Here is a 20,450-nt window from a genome sequence, read left to right on the forward strand (position 1 = left end):
TTGAAACACCCATCTGATCACCATGCCCCCCTCCTTCCCATTCTCAAGAATCACAGCAGGGGACAAGAGTGGTTGCAAAAGGGCTGTTTATTGCCAACAGAAGGAAATATAAGTACACAGGTGAGAAGAAACAAGCAGAGATTTAGCCCTCTCCATCCCATGTGAGCAGTACCCTGGCTCCACAGCGTGGGTGTGTGTGTTTCAATTCAAATAAATCAGAATTCTTTTCAAAAAGGAAGCAAAAATGAACAGTTCAGGGTTTTGAGGACCTCCCTTTGCCAAGCTGCCCAAAGGTTAAGGAAAAGCAGGGCTGCCTTGCTCAGTTGTTGTTGTTGTTATTTGGTCCAGGCTGGGTCTGTGCAGGGGAGCAGGTCTTCCCCCCGCCTGGCTCCCCGCTGTCCCCACTCAGCGAGAATTGGCTTTGTCAGTGAGTTTTTCATTGCAAAGTTTAATATGGGGGGAATTGCACCGTGGCGTGGCACTTTCTCCAAAAGGTGAGTATTTTTGGAGCGAAAGAAAACTGCATCCTTTTGTAAAAGCAAAGGAGAGAAGGTTTCTTTCCATTTATTCTTGTGGGAAACATGGAATGAGCAAGTTTTTTGCTCAGGGCTCAGTTGAAGGCTGCTCTTGCAGACATGCTGACTGGGGCCAGTGCCAGGCTTTGCAGAGGTTTTTGCCTGGGAGACCGACCCCATCCCCATGTCAGGGCTGGTGGGGAAGGCCCAGAGCAGGCCAGGCAAAAACCCGGCCACCGCAAGCGACAGTTTCCTCATCCAAGCACCCAACGGGCTCCTAATCTAAAGCTGTTTCCATAAATCAAGACATAACCCCCCTAAAATGTTAGCAGCTTCCTCCCTTCTCCACATGCACTTCCATCTTTTGAGGGACCAGACTTTGCAGTTGCAAAGACAACACATAAGCAAGAAATCCAACTAACAATCACCCTGACCTCCCAAAACAACCACTGTGAAACGGGGTGGGAAGGGGAGCCTGGGTTCCCATCACAACTGTGCTGGTCCAGCCCGTGAGTTTATGAATTAAGGGCATATTTAGCTACCATGGTGCACACAAACACTTTTAATTGCTTGGAAAGCGAACTCATAGTGCAATAATTAAAAACGGGAAACAAAGCCATGTAACATGTCACTTGGAAAGAAAGCCACCGTGAGGGTTGTGGGTTTTTTGGCTGGCTTGGTTTTTTGCTTCGGAACAAAGGTCAATACAGAGAAATGCAAACTCAGTAGATGCCAAGATGGTAGGAGCTGTTTAACAATGAGGACAAGACCAACTACCAGGATCCCTCTAACCTTCACCACTCAAAGGGTGAGGGATTGTGCAAGCTAAACACAGGCAGGGAGGGGGGAAAGAAAAGGTCCTATCGCTTGGTGTGCTTTGCCATCAGTGCTGTCTAAAACACATACCTGAGGTATCAAAGCACCTGAGTGTTTCTCTATCTTCATGCTTATTTTCAGCTATACTCCAAGAAACTGTACTCCTGAAGTCCATCACCCTCCCTCGTAGCCAAACCAGCAAACTTTATCGTCTCTTAATTATAGAGTCATTTTTCTTATGACGAAGGAGTTCTTTAAAGGTGTTAATTTTGTCCCTTTTCTCATCGTGCAGTGCCTGTACCTGCATTATCTGCTCTGATTTTTGGTTTTTGCTTAAAAAGCAAACCTGCAGTCAGTGTCAGTGCGAAGAGTGGTCACAGGAGAAGATACTCTGTCACTTAGAGCTGTGACTGGATCTAAAGCCTCATGATCTCCTAAAATTGTTTTTTAAGTGAGTTCTTGGCTGATGCTTGGCATAGAGACTTAACACGAGTGGTTTCCTCTTGGGGTTTGTGTCGCCTTTGACCACTGAAGGGTGAGAAAGGGAGGATACGTGATTATACTACTGTAACCTTACAAAAAGCTGGTGAGTTGTGTATCATAAGGTGCTTTCTCCTCACTGGTAGATGGAGAGACTCAGCTAATAACAGTGTCTATCATAAAACCCCAAACCTCTCAGTGCTCAGGGCTCATTTCTTTTGCAGTCTCTAACAAATCGGGCCCTCTGCCCCCAGCCCCGGGTAAGGCTTTAGTCTCCTTTTGGAATGTGCAAAATCAGGCAGGTGAGGTTTTCCAACGCACGTATTTGGTGCTGAAACCATACTCCTCCTGAAGCCAAGGTGAACTTGAGTGAGTCTTGAGCGCTGCTTCGCTTCCTACCAGGCAGTTTGGGTTGTGAAGACCACCCAGAAGAACATCCCAGCTCTGTGGTGACCAAGCAGGGCAACGACCTGCTGCTCTTCTATGTTGACAGCCTGATTTTAGCTGAACCACCTTCTGCTGCTGCCTGGTGTATTAGGTAAGGATGTGCTTAGATCAGTTACCCCCCCATACAACAGGGAGAGGGTCCTTCTTAAGGTTTAAATCAGGCCTTAGATCTTCATTAACATTGCAAGGAAAGTATCTGTGCGAAGCCAAGAACAGAGGAACTGAATTATAATGACGTCCAAAGCTGAGGTTGCTGGGGAGAGGACAACTGCTATTTGCCATAAAACTTCCTTTTAAACCAGTATGGGAGCATGGATCACATTTGTGTGGTATTTCTAATGCAGGCAATTGGTTTGGATAGGACTAAAAGACCTTTCACTCCACCTCACTATGCCCAACTTCGTGCCCAAGGAAGGTTTTGATGCTAAAAGCTAAAACTGCATTGTGGAAATGAAGCAACGTCTGGTTCCTGCTCCCTACCAAGAAGGTATGGATACTGCAGTCCTGGTTGAGGAATCCATAAAGTGTTTCTTTCTCCAGCTCATGTTCTAAATTAACAAGAGAGACTCTCAATTTTAACAAGCCTTTTTGGCTTCCCCCTCACCACCTGACCAAGACCACAGGAAGAAGTGACATAAACCTTTGAGGTCCCAAATTCCCACTTGCCATTTGGACGCGATAGACAAGCTGGGTGTGGAAAGCTGGTCTCCAAAAGCCCAACATTTGGGATTAAGTGGCAGCTGCAGATGCTCAGCACCTTTGGAAAGTGGGCCTCGGGAGCGTGACCGTGGATTTAGGAGTCTCCATAGCAAAGCTAGCAGGGTGGGAGGCCATCAGCCATCCACAGTGTCACCCAAATGCTGATGGCGTGGTTTTGAGAGCTGCATTAGGTCAGTGGCAAGTGCTTCTGAAAAGGTCGAGAGTCAAAGATTTCAGCTTTCTAGTCTATAAAACACAGAACAGTGAGGATTTGGGATTAACAGACCTTTTCTGAATGTTTCTGCAGCCTAACCAGGAGTGGCTTCCAACAGACAAAGCAAGCTTACTCATAAACTGAAACATTATGCTGGAACGAGTGCTAGAAAGAGATGACAAAAGCTTTTGACGAGGCAAATGGGAAGTAAAGCTGGTTTCAGACCCCATTGTGCCCTCCCTGACTTCAGTGTGTAGCACACGAATGTTCACACTCCTTACAGAGAAATAAGGAAACAGAAATATTCAGCTACATTGTACAAAATTCTCTTTTTTTATATATATATATGTATATATGTACACACACAAAACCCCATACCGAACAGGTTTACCATACTGAATTTTAAAAAGTTGCTCGTGGAAGGGTGTTGGATTTTTTTTTCTCTGCTTGCTTTAGGCAGTGCTGTTGCTTAGAAGTTGACACCAGGCACCATATTTCTGAAAGCAAACCAAGACAGCCAGGAGCAGTAAAGGGCTTAGAGCTTTTTTACCCAGGCATTGACTGTGATGTGCTGGCAACTGAGGGTCAGTGATGGAGAGAACTGATGTTCTCCCACCCATCTCTGCTTAGAGTTAGGGATATTTGACTTTGTATTGCTTTCTCTTCCCTAGAAAACACTCTACTGTCAGCTTCCATCTGGGCCAGAAGAAAATTAGCCTTTATTGAAAGGGATTTCAGCCCATGCACGAGGCTGGCGGCTGCCTGGTTTTTTCCTAGAGCAGAGTATCACTATGGCTGGGAAAAAAAGGACAATCCCCTTACTGCTCCTGCTGGGAAGGGAAAATCCAGATGGAAAACAAGGTGGGAGCCAGACACATGAAAGGCAAGTAAACGTGTCTCCGGTTATGCGCATCGGCTGAAACATAAACAAGACTCATTTTGTTTTAAATCCAGAGGTTTTGTGCAACATCTGTTAAAATAACTCTTTTGTTTTTTTAAAGAAATCACACAGCATAACAGACGTTTGGAAGTGCATTTTGAAGCAGAGAAAATCCAATTAAACACCTTCCTGCAACAGAACACTTCAATCGGTGAGAAACCAAAGGGAAGTCAAACCTAACCAGTTTACAACATTTGCCAGGATTTGGGTTGGTTTTTGGTTTTCATCCCCATCCTCTCCCACCCCGGTATTACAAAACATTGCTGTTGGTTTTATTAATAAACGGGCTCCTCTGCAGTTCATATACAATCATAGGTGGATTTTAAATTCCATTTTATACAAACATCTCAAAAAATACTGGGAGTGAAGTATGGTAGGAAATACTGCTTGCATTGCTACTTAACATGTGGGTGGGAAGAGGAGGAGAAGGGTTGGTTAGTGCACACCTCTGGAGCAGAGTACCCTCACCTCCAAAAACGATACAGCAGCTGATTACAGAAAGGTAATGTCCACAAAATTTAAGTTTTTCATGCTATTCTACTTTCCAGTACTATACTCTCCAATCGCTTCCGCAATTTAATGGCTGGGTGGTGGATGCTGAGGTATATTGCAAACGAGATACCTGCACCTAGAGGAAAATGCATCTTTAGAAAGGGCTTTTTTTCTGCGTGTGGTGCTGCACAAAGCAATTGCCGTGCAGGAATTTCACCCAGCTTCCAATTTGGAGTAGACAAAAGGTGACGCCTCCGGTTTTTTTAGGCACTTCTTTTCTTACAAGGGAGTTGTTTGGTTGAACCGATTTGTTTATGTTCTGTCCCACACCACCCCTTCCCCAGCCCCCAACAAGAGTCAGGGCATAGTTTCTACTCTAAGTCCAATTGATATTTATTTCCCCCCTATGGGTAACTTCCTATGTATAAAACGACAAAGGAAATAATTAAAGAGTAGAGGAAGAGCCTGACTCTGCAGTTTCGCAAGACTGAAGATGGCTCCTTAGTATTTAAAACTAATTTCACAATTTAAATTTGACTTTTTCTTTTTTCCGGTATACGAATGAGACATAAATATAGGCTCTCAATCTGCTTAAAAATTTCATTCACGTAATGGAAAATTTCTTTTCATTTATTAAAAATATCACATTTTGAGACTAGAAACAGTAAAATGCATGAAAAGTTTAAAATAGAAATTCAAGAAAATCTTATAGCAGCAAAAAAGCAGAATAAAGAAAAACTTAAAAACACAGACACAACCTTTTCCTATCACTGTGCCATTGATTGTTGGGGTTTTTTTTTAACATTAAGCAGCCAAACAATTTTATTTTTCAGAAAATTGCATTACGTTCAATGCCTCTTGAGGCACAAGGGTTTGAACTGGCCACCTAGAGCAGAAAAAGGGAGAAAAAAAGGGATTTCCAACACATCCAAAGAGCATCAACATTTGGGAATGAACCAGCAGCTTTCTAATTCAACCCTGACTGACAACAAAAGAGAAAGGTTATTAAAAAAAGTGGGATGGATATTTGGCAACTAGGGTCAGGAAAAACAATCCAAGGAATGACTATGGCTCCCACTCGCTCCCCCGAGAAAAAAACCATGCCAATGGCTACTCCATGTGCCCTTTGGAGACGGAAGGTTGTTTCCAGCAGTTTTTTCCTGTACCCTATGCTTAAACAGTTAATCCCATGTTTCCCTTCCGGGAAAAGGGAATTTAGGATAGATTTGCAACTTCTTTATTCACCCGGAACCCCAACAGCTGGCTTCAAGTGCAATTTCTTAACCTTTCTGAAGTCCTGCTCCCAAACTGCGCTGCTGAAGAGCGTGTTGCCCTGGCTTGCCAAGAGGCAGCTCTGTTTCCCTCTGGATCCCTGGGTATCCCTCCCAGGAAGGACCCAGTTCTGCAGAGCTCTGGAAGAGACTCCCCATGAGATCTGCCCAGCATTCAACGCTCACCTACGAGACATAGGTTTGCTGGGAATTTTGTTGGAAATGAAATGACATCAGGAGAATTTAGACCTCAAATTTTATCACTGATATTCAGATATCTTTGGTTTTCTAATATTAGTTAGATGAGGGGCAGTGCCACACTGCTCATCATTTATACTCAGGTTATTAAGTGCTTTGCTAATGTGCAAAATTTATTTTGGATGCAGAGTTCAGTCCTCATTTTGGGTTCAAACAAACAGCATTTCTAGTATTCTTCCTACAAAACAAGCATTTCTATTCTTTTCTTTCTTTCTCCTAAAAGGTTGGCTCATTTTGCCACGTTCTGGAAAAAAAGCACTATCTTGAAATACATTAATATGCAAGTTTTTAATCTCATTTGTCCATTTCTAAGTGCAGCTTCCTACTGAAAAGGAAAAGCTTGCCAGTTTAAAAAAAAAAAAAGAAAAATTAAATTAAGAATTTGGAAAGGGAATAATACTTTGGTTCCAGCCCTAGTGCCAAATGATACCAATATGCACCAAAATGTGCAAAATCTCATATCAAACACATAAGGAAAGGAGCTTGAAGAAGCAGCTTAAGGTTGGCCATACTTTACTCCTATATACTTTGATTTACAACTGTACAGGTCCATAACAACAGGTCCTTGCCCTCAAAGGGGCAGGGCTCCACTACCTCCTGTTAGGCAAGTGCACACCGTTGACAAGAGGCAGGAGCGGAGGATGGAGTTCGAGTTGTGTTAACAGTGAGAAGTGGTCTGAAGGGATGTGAGGGTGTGGACACCCAGTGATGTTGTTGTCAACCAGCCACTGAGGGTCCAAAGGCCCCAGGACACCAAGCACGTTCATGTGAGTGTTGGAATAGAAAATGTAGTCAATCACACCCTAGGGAGAAAGAGAAACACGACAGTGAGAACAGACCTCGCTTCTGGCAACCTGAACTCGACTGGCTTCTGGCTGCTATCCTTGGGAAGAGGCACAGCGCTGGAATTAAGGTAAGAAACGCGCGCAGCATTTCCCATTCCAAGCGCTGCATCCGTTCTCATTAGGTCACTGGCCAGAGCCAGGTCAGAAGTTTAAAAATGCCAGCAAATCAAGGATTTGTGTGCGGTAGGAAAAGTGTCCAGCAAGTAGAGGAATCAAGTGATGAAGCACTTACAGGAACAGAGGGAAAGACAGCCAATGGTCAGAAAATTAAGACAGCATTTTGGAGAGACCAGGTCAATGCCTGCCATTTCAGAAAAATCGCTGCTTACTTTGAAATCAAAAGTGTAATTGGTGTAAGGCATCAAGTTGTTTTCATAGGCGCTCTTGAGTTGGAAGCCATGCGTGATTCTTCCTTCAGAAGCCCCGTTTTTTCCATTGCCACTGAAGTTCATGAGACACTCGTTATAACGCAACTCCTTGAAGTCCTTGTGGTTGTCAGCTACTATGCCATTGCTTAAGTATTCCACTACACCTGTTTGCAAAGGAAAGGATTCAGGGAGTTCCTTTAAAATACAACAGTCGGGGAACGTTGGCCTCGGAGTTAAAACCAAAACACCAGTAAGACACACCATGAGATTAGAGAAGAGCATTCAGCTAAAGGGAAACCTACACAGCAGCTGTATTGTCCATATCCAACTTTCTGACACGCAGACAGGGAACTGAGGCTCTCCAGTGGCTTTGACACTATTTTTTGAGGATTACAATAAACCCTTAGTACATGTATTGTAGTGTGCATGTGGCAGGGTGCTAAAGAGGCAGATTTTCTACTTATACCTGACACTACAGTATTGAATGTCATAATTATTAAAGCAAACCTATCCCCTTAGAAAATTTTCATGTTCCATCATGAACTCCCAACTTTCCTACTTATTTCTGCTGCTCAAGGCATGGATATTTATTTAATGATCTAATTAAGATCTATCTGTGCTCTTCTACCTCCTTATAGGCACAACCAATTTTTCTGGAGCGTACAGCTGATTGTGACAAGCAGCCTACTCAACCGTAAGACTAGAATTCTCTTCAGCCAGCTTTCAAGACAGCCGTTGCTACAAAAGCTTTCATCCCAGGCAGTGCAAACCACACTACTGCCCTCAGAGGAAAAGAGGATTCAACCGTTCTAAGAAGGTAAGTTAAAAATTAAGCCAAAACCAGTCTTACCTGAATCAGGCAACGAGTTGAGATCCGCACACAGCACCAGAGGGATAGAGTTAGGATCTGCTGTTGGGCTACTGGGCCTGCTTGAGGCTTTCTCGAGGATATTTTTCAGTTCTGAGACAAACATCATCGTCTGAATGAGTTTCACATCTGAGTATTCAGGGTCCCAGTGCATGTGGGCATTGGCCACAATAAGCAGCTGTTTGTCCACATGAAGTGATTTCATACCTGAATAAACAAAGACATTTTTATCAGGGAAAGGCTGATCGTGGGAATATAGCAGATTCCTCCCTGTGAACATTCAGGGTCTACCTACTAAGGACTCCAAGTCAGACACACCAACAGATGGATGTATTTTTATTGCTGGAAAAAGAGGCATTACCTGAATAACTACTCTTTTCTAAATCATCAGCATTTACATAGTATTACATGACTAAATCTGTCCAATATAGGAAAGAAACAGCCAGCATAATCTGAAACTCTTACGATTGCATTCCTTATTTACTCCTCAAGTGGCCATCACTTGAGCTTGCACCACTATTCAATATTAAAGGCACAAGGGAGTTTCCTAACTCTTAACTGCCACAGTGCGGCAAATTGTTCCCTTGGAAAAAACCTCAAACCTGCTTAAATGTTAATGCTTAAATGTTAATGCTTAAATACAGTACAAACCTGGCTGCTGCTTAACACTGTAGCTGCTTTTACTATTTATCTGAGAAACAGTGCTCTGAAAGATGGGGCATAAAGCCACAGGCAGTTCCTTCCACTCCTGCAATTTAGACATTCTGCTCCTTTGAAGGCTACACTGGCAACAAGCCATCAAAAAAAACCAGACATGCAGACAGAGCAGGGTGGCAATTTTAAGTATGTTGAAATTGTCTACTGCATCTGATCAAACTTAAATGAAAATGTGACAGCCAGTCAATCAAGTGGCGTGAAAAGATACCTGATAATCTCATTCTTCTGCACCAGTACATTAGCACTGTCTTATAATCACTGGGGGAGGATGCGAGGATTCAATCAAGGGGAAAAAAAGTTGAAAATAGAAGTTGAATGTTATTGACAATGACTGGTAAGAGCTTGTGCATGTAAACACACTGACCTTGGAAGGGCTTAATTCTTCAAGTAGAAATCAACAGAGTAAGTAAGCAGCGACAAAAGCTTGAAAGGAGAAAGCTAAATGCTGGGCATCTGGCTGTGGACCAGGAAATCATGTCATGTGCGTCCTGTCTTACCTACTGATGGGCTATCATATCTCAAATTAGCACAGTGAACAGCATTTGCTCATCCGCAAGTATGTGGTTACCACCAGCAATGGCAATAATATTCTAGAGAGCCCTATTGTTTCGGAATAACTCATGCCCTTATGTGGTTTGAGTTATCAATGAGAGAACCACGGTCATACTCACTTGCTCCAAATAATTCTTTGTGCACCTCTAACACCACGGCAACTCCGATGTTGTCCTTCGTCATCACTCTGTTCAACATAGCTTCTGAACCTTCAGAGTTAGCCATTGCCACTTGGTTGAACTCCACTGTATGCTTCTGCACTAGCGTAAACCTGATTAAACAAAGAGAATCACATGTGAACATGTGTCTGATGTACAGCTACATGAAAAGATGTGGTTTCTATCTGCACTCCAGTCTACCATGTCTAAGGAGAGAGCCTACAGGCATCAGGTGAGGCACATTTATTTTGTCTGCTTGTTTTAGGAAAGTGAAAACAGTTCTAAGGAGTATTCCCCCAGTCAGGATAGAGCTGTTGGTCTGGCAAGCAAGATGCTCTCACGGGAGATGAGATACCTGGGGTTTAGGAAGTGTTTACTTGTTTCAGCATAGCACTCCAAGAGGACTGTTCGGAGCAATCTCAGAGGTTATTGCACCTCTTGTGGAGTGTTCTGGGCAAAAAAAATTAAGATGAGATGGTAATTAAAGGCTTGTTTTTTACTACAGGCAAATGCATTGTGGAAAAACAGCTTCTTTGAAACCACCAGCTACCAGCATTAGTTTTGTGAAATTGGTTTTTTTATTCCCTTCCAGCCTTAGGCTGCCCCAAAGCGCCTTGCTTTAGGACAAACTGAAGGCTACCTATTGAATGTTGGGGGTTTTTTTGTTTGTGCTCTCAGAAAACGAGTGTTATTAGTCTTCTGTTCTCACCTGTGAGAGCCAAAGCATAATAATCAGTTCTCTATATACCCTTGTTAGTTTCAAGGTTTGAAAAACATCAGCTGTTTGTTTTCACAGACTTCCTCTAGTCAAACCCAGTCAAATTGTTTTTATACATGATCTGAAAGGTTTATTTTTGTTTCTGGAAGCAGTGAAAACTCTGAAAGAGAGCTAAGCCTTTGCAAAACTTCCATTCTAATTACTGAAAACTGTTGAGGGAGTATTCAGAAGGATACTCAGTGTGGTACAACCTGTGAGCAGTTTATGTTGAGATGAGAAGTGTGAATGCCAGCACCTCTCCTCTCTTCCCAATAGTTTGATGCTTTTAGTGTAGCAGAACCCTTTGGATCAGGTATTCAACAATGTCTTGATTCATAAAGCAGAGAATATTCTGCGATCCTTGGGCAGCAATACATCTTTTAATACCTGATGATTAAGCCAGCACAGCTTCTAGATCTTTACTCTTAGAGGGATGAAACTGCTGTCAAGCAAGGTAGAAGTTTGTGGAGAAGGTATTTATTAGATCTGCCAAAAAATGTGCACACAAGCATGCAAGTTTTTACTCGTACCACCTCTCCTGCAACTTCCCTGGTTTCTGAAGAAGTATTTTTGTTCATCTCGGAAATGAATGGAAGGGCTGTGTTGCAAACAGAGCAGCAAAAGGAAGGGAGGCTCAATTCTTTGTCGTGAACTTTCTCTTTTGTTTTATAGTACTTTAGCTACCATGTGCCCTGAGGAAAGCTTTCAGACCTAAATCAAGCTGGTTTTAATGTATTTTTAAAAAGCTGCTTCTGCCCCTTACTTTTCAGTTTTGAAGAATATTGCACAGCCATCCACATGCTTTTTCTCCTGCTCAGACATGATTTTGGCACGTGACTTTGGAGAAAAAAATCCATCGTATCCTCGTTCTTTCAAGGCTGGCAGAAAAAGGGTGAAGTATTGCTCTGTTTCCACTTCCTGGAATTGAACACAAATACTTTAGGCTAACACAGTCAAGCAAACCATTCCTATTTCTGTATGGCAACTGGTGCCTGCCTTGGCTTGCAGTCAGCAGCTCTCACCAAAGCAAAAACCTCCTGTTTACACAAATCATGTCAATTCCTAGATTAATGGCCTGCCAGAAACAGATTTGCGTTCCTGCATATCCTGGAATCCCCCCAAAAGGGAAAGTGACAGGTGTATTTTGAGTAACAATAGATTACACCTGGTATTTTTGACATCTGAACATGGATACCATCCTAGGTTAAAACTTCTGAGAGGTCAACAGGTATCCAGCAGCAATTAATATTTAATCTCTTTCACATAAGGGTCTCTTGCTGCTCTGTAACAATACATTTTCTTTGTAGTAACATTTGGTCTCCAAGAGGATTTCAGAGGTTAATCTCTTGATGTTTTCATACCAAGATAACTACTCTCTTCTTGAGCAAGATTTTTGCCTACCACAATTTGCTTAAAAAATGAAAGAACAGTTTAAAGGCAGAAGCATTCAACTGTTCTAAACATTGGCAATACATTTCTAATGATACAACAGGATACATGTACCAATGACACTTGATATTTAACTGTGACCATGAGAGTCCTTTTGTTTGCCAATGAGAGTATTTTTGAGATTTTAACTTCTATGCCAAGCAGGAATAGAACAGCATTTGGCAATATGGCATTTTTCATTCTCCCCTTCTGCAGTAAGCCCTATATACCCAGAGGCAGAACACTTAGGATGCTTATCTGAGCAGCAAAAGACACAGATCTTCCAATACAGATTACCTACTAATCTAGCTAATTTTATCTCACTTACTTTGCGTCATTTCATAAAGCACAAGCCAATGCAAAACAAGGATCTCTGAACACACCTTGTACTGGTAAGCCCCAGATTTGTTAGCAAGCAAGTGAATATGATGTTCTCAAGAAAGCATTTCATTCTAAGGGCAGAAGTTAACGTTTTCTGTTTCTGATGAAAAACACAGTTATTTTCCAATTACCTGAAGACTAATAATATCTGCATCACAGTTGACGATTTCTTCCATGATTCCCTTTTTTCTGTACTCCCAGTTGAGTGCCCAAGATGGGCAGTAGCCATAGAGCTGCCGGGTGGCGTATTTATCACACAACACATTGTAACACATAACTGTGAATGAAGCTGGAAGGAAAGAAAGAAAGGGAAAGGATATCAACCTCTGAAGATTACAAATGCTGAACTTATTCAAGCCAAAATACTGGATCTTACATGGTCTATTCTGGAGCGCCTGCTGAACACAAGTCAGTGGGCTTATTCTACTGAGCATTTTATGAGCCAGCAGTTACCAAACAAGGCTAAACTCTCCCTGAAAAAAAAATCAGCATTACTACCAAAAGGAGAGGAGCATAACAAAGTAATGCAATCCCATTTTGCTGTGGATTCTTGGTTACCTTTGGGGATGGGGGAGATCTAGATATAGGCAACAATTAGGAACAGCCTCTCGCTTTGGTAAGAAATCAAGACAGAAATGCTGCTTTAGAACACTTCAGTTTTAGGCAGTCTGATTTCAAAACATTTGTACTACATTCCTGTAAAACATTTCTAAGTTGTGTCTATCAAGTCTAAGAGGGAGAGAAATGTCTGGGTGAAGGCAGGGAAGAGAAAAAATGAATTCATTGATTAGCAAGCACCTAATAGATTATTTGGTCGCATTTAAAAAAAGAAAAGAGAGTAGTCAGCGTACAGCTCATCAGATCATTCAGCTTCAGACATGCTTCTTTCACACACAAACTTCTGAACTCCCTTAGGTTTTACACCAAGAATAAAAAAGATGGGTAAATGCAACATCCTAGCACCATGCCACTGGAAAAGATTGTTCAAATCTGCAGGGAAAGAAGTGAGGTTTTACTATGAGGCTACCCCACAGCAGTACTTTTTTATGCTCATAGTCACAGAAGATTTCTGCTGTTTGGTTTAATTGTATAACAACAAGCAACGTGATTGCTACAGTTTTTACCATGACATATTCCACAGCTCAGTTGCCTAATGCTATGTTTCCTAATGACCTCTGAATTCTATTTGTGCTCAGGAAGTTTGATTATAAAAAGAAAGTGTGTAAAACTCATCTGAGATATTAGGGGGGAATCTGAACAATAAATGCAGAACTTAATGTGGTGGTGGCTTACAGGACTTCTGTTATTTTCCATTTCTTCCTATTTTTTTTCTGGTTGGTTATATTCAGGATGTGCAGGGGAGGAAAAGCCGCTGGATTTGGACCGCCTGAAGAAATGCTGCCTCTTGCACTTTACCAAAAGCAACAATAGAGGGCACTAAACTAACTTCAATCCCAGGCACTCCGTGTGTTTACTTGCAGATAGGCACTTCCCAAAGTCTCACTTGGGTCAGCCTGAGCGTGGACACAGCATTTGTACACAGTTATTTTACAGTTAGCACTTCTGAGAAATGAATTTCTTTTAAAAAAGCTCTTTTGCTTGGGCATCAGTGGCTGGAACGGGTGTGAAAAAGCCTAAAATGGAAAAGAAATGACCGGCATCCCATTCAAATTACAAAACTGGTATGTACAGCACAGCCATATGTTAATCATTTTAGTACAAATCAACACAAATTGCTGTTTTCAATCTGCTCCATGTAAGGCAGAAGACTTCTCTGAAAATAAATCCAAAGAAAAGTTTTGCAGTGCATCACTGTGTGAACATAGGGAAAAGAACCACAGATTTACCTGAGGGCAGAATTTGGTCTCGTTCTTTTAAAGTAATCCATGGCCTTGGAGGCAGCTGCTCTGGATGAACTGAAAAAAAAAGAAAGAAACCAGTGATTAATTCAGGGTTTATATTTGTAAGTTACAATTTCTAAGTCAAAATGATGAGTGAACAATAATGTTCCATACTGTGTGCTTTGCAACCCCATCTCCCTGAGTCTTTTTACACTCCGGGGGGGGCAAAAATAACTTAAATGGCAAATGGCTAGCTATAGTAAAGGCAAATTTGTCAGTTGTAAGATTCATGACTGTTTTTGTCACTTGCTTTCCAATCTGGAAGCACCACCAATGTACTCCTGCATCTTGAATATACTGCTGAAGAAGGAAGGGTAAATCCTGTAGTGGTTCAGACATCCTATACTCCCCTTCTGCAAGAACCTCACCCTATATCCATCATTCCTTCAGTGTTTTAACCGATTAGACATCAAGGGGCAAAACAGAAAACTCAGTTACAGAACCACAACACAGGATTCAAGTCAGGTACTGGATATTCTTTATCACTTTGGTATTTCGAGATCTAAATTTCACATTCTGCCTGCATTTGGATTATAATTTCTAGTGGAAAGTATCAAAATGGCTTCAGCAAGGAAGACCTTGCAGTTTTGTTGGTAACTGAAGGGTTTCAAACAGAACAGTGGGAACAACTGGTAACATGGGAAAAGCTTGGACAATGTATGTCAACCTCTTCCATAGTGTGTGTTTGTGTCTATGACTGGAACCACTTGACAAATGCAAAAGTGGTTAGAAAATACTCTGCCTTCAGTGGTTCAGATTCTTGTTTTAGCAGGAAATGCTGTCAGAAATGCATGCTTTTAAACCGCTTCTGCCAATCAGAGTTGTAGGGCTGTCACCTGCTAGATTGTCAAGCATGTAGTTCAGTAGCTTTCGAGTTCCGTCTGGGTCCTGGTAGAGGCTGAGAATATCTTGTGATAAAGGATTGCCTGCCAACAGCATAAAACAACAACTGGGTGATTAGCTGCCTGACTTTCTCAAGGCTTTCCAACCAAAGAAAATCTCCCATAATGAGAACAGACAAATTGACTCAGAAGATATTCAGGTTGCTTAACTTGTAACTGTAGAGTACCACAGTAACAGATGCTACAGAAATATCTGGCACACACAGACTTTCTTCTTTTGACTCGCTTAATAATACAGTAGGTTAAAGGGTTTATTTACCTATCTACAGATTTGAAATAGGCTCATAAGGAAGTTTGATAGCATTAAAAAAGCATTGTTTTCCAAACTGGCTTTTGCTACAAGCTTAGTATCTCAAATAAACTCTAAGAAAACGCTGAGGTAATACACCAAGATTTTGAGCCCATCCCCCTCAGTAATTCAAGAGTACTCCTAGGAATATTTAATTGCAAAGAACTCACTCACCTTTCAAACCTAGGGTTTGTAGCTGGAAGAGCCGTCCAAGTTCATAAGGCAAAACCCGTAACAGATTGTTATTTAAAAACAATTCCCTGCAGCAAATGCAAAAAACACTTTTGATGAGTATCACTTCAGAAGTGCATCTTCAAAGATGACACTTTGCACCCTGAATTTTTTTTGTGTTATGGAAAAACATGCCAATCTTTCCATTTCAAAGCATGACCAAAAAAAAAAAACCACCATAAAAGCCACAAAAACCCCAAAATTAAATCAGGGAGAATTTAAACAGCAAGCAAATACCAAGTCTCAATGAATGTTTCAGAGCAGAAACTACATAGCTTACAGACATGTACCTGTAGAGATCAGGAAAGAAGGGTAGTGAACCCTAAAGTAATTATTAGAACTGAAGCTTTGCACCAATCCTGAATTATTTTAAATACAAGAATGGAAAGCAAGATAAAATTTTTGGTCCCAATCCCAGAACACAGATTTTTGAAAAGTTAACCAGAATAATCTCTCTCACCTGAGAGATACCATGTTTCCTAGTTCTGCTGGTAAACTTCTGAGTTTGTTGGATGACAGATTCAGGTAAACCAGATTATGAAGCTTGGCAATATCAGGCGGAATGCGAGTAAGATTATTGTCATTGAGGTGCAGAGCAGTCAAGTGCGTCAGCGACCAAAGTGATGTACTTAAACTCCGCACTCTACCTAAAAAAGAAAAGTAAACAATCAGCTCTTCAGTCAGGTTTGTGCTCTTAAAGCATCAGATACAAACTATGGGGGATGTCAGAATACAGGATTTCCAGAGTGGAAACTCCACCACTTTGCGAGAACGCTGAGTGATGCTTGCAGGAGATACCTTTGTGTATCTTCTCTATGAGCAGACTTTAAATAATTATCTAACCCTCCTACTTCAAAGGACAGAGACAGAGGTACAGTTCTAGGGAAGCAGATCTGCTACCCAAAAACACATGTCCAATCTGAGCTGCTGTTTTAAATGAACTGGGCTGAATATAAGCCAGCCAAGCTCGAAGGCAACCGTTGAGTTACTCCTCCTCCCGCAGCTCAGTAAAACTCTTTTCCCAATAGGATCCCCTATCTGAAAGCGCCTGGTGCAATTCTGGGGCACCAACAACCCCGCTGAACCACAATTCAAAACCAACTCAACTCACCCGAGATCTCTAATTCAGCCCAGTGTGACTTCTTCCCGTTGGCTACCTCTTCTGCTGACATGATGGTGTAAATTCTGCGAGGATCTGGAGGATCATATTTTTCCTTTGGCATCCCTGTTAGTCTGAAAGACCATCACAACCATTATCATCTGCCACTCCACAACGTTCCTTCATTTCTAGCCCCCCCAGGAGGTTACCTTCCCCTGTAATTGGAGAATGTCCTGGAAATTGTCCCTGGACATGCCCTGGAGTTTCTGTACAATAAATATTACACTGACACCACCCCAACTGCTCCTAGCTCATGGAGTTAAGCAGGTGCTCGGACCTTTGCAGAATACAGGCTCATAATGGAAAAGGGCATTTCTTCCTACAAAGTTTGGGTTTCTGCAGTCACCTGCAGTGTTATCTTGTAGTGCCCCAGTGCAGACTTTCTGGATTACCCAGTTTCTCCCCCAGACTGAAGCATAACCTACGTCATTGCTGAGTAATTTGCTGTGTGCAGAACCTGCAGACAAGATGACAGCATTTCACTGCTCATGGCAAAAGCACATGGGTTGCTCGCTCCTGGAGTTTTCACAGGGAACCAGCAATTGAAGGGAAGGCTCTTCCCTTTGCTTTTACAGTAATTATTTTCAACATACAAAGTCCCATTTATACAAGACTTGAAATTGCAGTCTGGAGGGGAATTACCTCAATTTTCCCATTAACTGTCTATCTTCTCTGCTTTGTGCTTTTTCATGCTCAGTATCAGTCAAGACCTTGTTACTCCTAATGGCCTAGGAGACCTAAAAGGACCTCAGGTAAAATTCTCATTAGCTGTTCTTGTACATACCGGGCTTCAGCCCAGACCCAAACTTTACTATCAGATGCATGGATATATTTTACTATCAGATGCATGGATTCTTGTCAGAAGAGAGCTCCAATGTCCCATTCAAAAAACATGCACTTTCCAGATGGCATGGGGAGACGTTTCCTTCCATACCTCCCCCAGAGAAGGACCCAGGGAGAGGGGTTGTTTGGTTTAAAAACATAAGGTTAGCTGAACTTGCTGTTCACAGGTTTTTTCCTTCCCAGGCACACGAAATACCCAAACCTCAATTTGATATAAATGCAAAGAAGCTGGTTTACAGGACGTGTGTTTTCCCCTCTTACATATGTCTCTACTACAACTGGCTGCAATAGCTGTGAATAATGAGTGTAACTCCTTTGGTTTGCTGAACTGACAAGACAGAAAACTATGAAGAATTTGAGGAAACTAGTTCGGGGAGGTGTGTGTGTGTGTTCAGCCTGTCCAACTGAACAAAGATCACACATCCCCTTTATGAGATTAAAGTACTGAGTTTTTTCCAACTGATACAGCTCACCAAAACAGCGTTCAGGCATTGCAGAGCAGCAGGAATTGTCAGGGCTGTCCCCTTAGACAGGTCTCAGTTACAGATCTGGTGTTTCCCTCCCTGACAAATGCCCAAGGAAATTCCATTCACACTGAATTAAGGCTCCCTGTTGCAAGCACAGGGCAGATGCAAGTCCCACACCTAATTATAGACAACTTCTATTTACAGGTGAAGTCATACGGCGAGGAAAGCCACAGGGTAAGAGGATTCTGCCCTCACACTGCTCGGCTGCAGCAATTCAGTTCAGGGTGATGAATGAAACTTAAGATCACTTAAGGACACAGGATTATACCTGAGATCTTTCGATCCTTGTTTCAGAACCCCAAAATCAGAAGTGGTACTTCCCAACACAGAGTTACATGCTTTGGGAACACTAATCTCCAGTGCTTGGGTTTTGCTGGATTTATCTTCACTGTTAAATATGTGCAGAAGCAGCAGCAGCCCTGGCCCCATGAACAGATTCCTCACAGCCCCTGCTGAGAGCCACCAGAGCCCTATTTCACCTTTTCTCCTGGGCATTCTTGCCCCTAGACACATATGAAACTAACCCACATTCCACCGTGCCTCGACACAGCCCTTCCTGGATTTTGCTAGACCCCTGGAACCAACCAGAGCCATCCAGCAGAGCCATGAATCGCTACAGAGAGCATGGTCCCAGCCCCAAGGCCTGCGAGGAAACACACTGCAACACTACCCCACTTTGTAGAAAAGCCTAATTGCCTCAAGTAGCACCAAGTGTGTTATCTATCGTACTACTTGATACAAATTTTATGTGATATATATGCTGTCACATCACTGTCACAGGGCTACTACCTGCAATGATCCTTTAACAGAAAATGAGATTTTGTTACATGGCAATATTTATTTCATCTTTAAGGCATACTGCAGATTAGAAGGGGAAACCTAAAAGCTCAGTGGTGAAAATCAAGCAGAATACCAACAAAGGATTAAGGGTTTATGGCAGAAGGGAGTTTTTTGATCTTTAAGACTTTGAACTGGCACAGGATGGGTCTTCACTTTGCTTTTTAATCTCTCACATCTTAAAACAATCCGTACTTTTACCACATCTGGACCCAGGACATCGCAAACTTTGCTGTCCAATACCCAGCAGCAGCATTTGGGTGAGCGCTTTGAGAAACATGCTGTGCTTACCAAGTCCTTTGCATTCTTGTTTTCCACAGCATGATATTATGTTAATATCAGACCCAGGGAGCTTTAAATTTCAGTTTCTGTATACTGAAGCTCCTCCTTGCCCTGCATACTGCTGACAAAAGCTTTGGCTGTGGTTGCTTCCTATGGGCTTCTCAAGGTGCATTTCCAGCTCAAAAGCAAGCAGGAGATGGTTAGTGCTTCTGCTCGCTGTTTCATCGCAAGCCAGGCTCAGATGACTAACAGCTCAGGAAGGTTCAGCCCAGCCAGGGGTCCTTGCTGTCGCACACACATCAATTCAAAGCCTTGAAGCAGCCGCGGCCAAATCCAGCTGCCGAGCAGCCTCGCTGGAAACCAGAGCATTCCCATTGCCAGATCTTCAGCCCTCGCACTGGGGCAGAAGTTGGACAGACATCCCAGGGCCTGGTGTGGAAGTCTTTAAGAAACTGTGGTGGTTGGACCATCTGAGTCACCCCACACTCATCCATACCTGCCCACAGGCCAAGAGATGACCACCGACCAGGTGACACCATCAAAAAGCTTCGGGATTACAGTTTCCTCCTTGGCAGGGAACCCAATTGAATTATGCTGAAATATTGCTTGTTATGAGAAGTGCTCTGCCAATTTAAAGCAATTTGTGGCAATCAGAGGCCTTCCAATGAAACGAGCCCTGAACTGCGAGTCAAACGACATGCAGATTTTTCAGGTATTAGTCACTTTAATATTATTTTGAAATAGTATTGACTCAAACGAGCATCAGTGTCATTTCCACAGTGACAGAAAAGGGAAAACAAACCTAAATCAAATATACTTTTTTGTTGGTTTTTTTTTTTTTTTACTGCATAACAGCAACTTGAGCAAGACTTGAAAGACTCCACATGTATTTTTTTTTTGAAGCAAAAATGAATTCTGCCTGGGTTCCCAACTCCTATCATTCCCATCTACTCCTCTGCTTGTCCTGGAACTAAATCCAAAAATCCCAACCTATTTTTGCTCAGTCTTCAGGGACCTACACCGAGTTCTCTGAATCAGTTAACCCCTGCTAAAACTTGCTCTCCACTGCAGACCTAACCATGTAAACTTAAATAGCATGACCCTGATATTGTGGAAATTAAAGAAAACCTGAATATGAGAACATCAGTGCATTATTAAGAAGAATAAGTTCTGCACAAACTTGGAGATCTGGGGGCACAATGGCATGCTTATGGACCAACTCTTTGGCTCCAAGTCCATCCTGGCATCACAGGGTTGCTCAGCTGAAACCCTA

General features: G+C 42.4%; 1 protein-coding gene across 3 annotated transcripts in view; it reads right to left on the bottom strand.

The window, feature by feature from the left end:
- Positions 1–69: 69 nt before the first annotated feature.
- The window catches only part of CNOT6L (CCR4-NOT transcription complex subunit 6 like), a 35,540-nt gene continuing 15,159 nt past the window's right edge, over positions 70–20,450 (bottom strand). For 2 of the 3 annotated variants that reach the window (XM_030477960.1, XM_030477959.1), the window contains exons 2-12: positions 16,641–16,762; positions 15,990–16,176; positions 15,473–15,558; positions 14,944–15,033; positions 14,054–14,122; positions 12,338–12,495; positions 11,161–11,315; positions 9,602–9,753; positions 8,196–8,420; positions 7,307–7,509; positions 70–6,935 (exon numbers count right to left, since the gene is read on the bottom strand). In XM_030477960.1, coding sequence (XP_030333820.1) covers positions 6,723–6,935; positions 7,307–7,509; positions 8,196–8,420; positions 9,602–9,753; positions 11,161–11,315; positions 12,338–12,495; positions 14,054–14,122; positions 14,944–15,033; positions 15,473–15,558; positions 15,990–16,176; positions 16,641–16,752 — 1,650 coding nt within the window. In that variant the 5' untranslated portion in view covers positions 16,753–16,762 and the 3' untranslated portion in view covers positions 70–6,722. Of the gene's footprint in view, positions 7,510–8,195; positions 8,421–9,601; positions 9,754–11,160; positions 11,316–12,337; positions 12,496–14,053; positions 14,123–14,943; positions 15,034–15,472; positions 15,559–15,989; positions 16,177–16,640; positions 16,763–20,450 lie in introns of all 3 variants that reach the window. The other variant, XM_030477961.1, reaches the window with a different exon arrangement.

Source organism: Strigops habroptila, chromosome 3, assembly GCF_004027225.2.
Source record: "Strigops habroptila isolate Jane chromosome 3, bStrHab1.2.pri, whole genome shotgun sequence".
NCBI lineage: Eukaryota > Metazoa > Chordata > Aves > Psittaciformes > Psittacidae > Strigops > Strigops habroptila.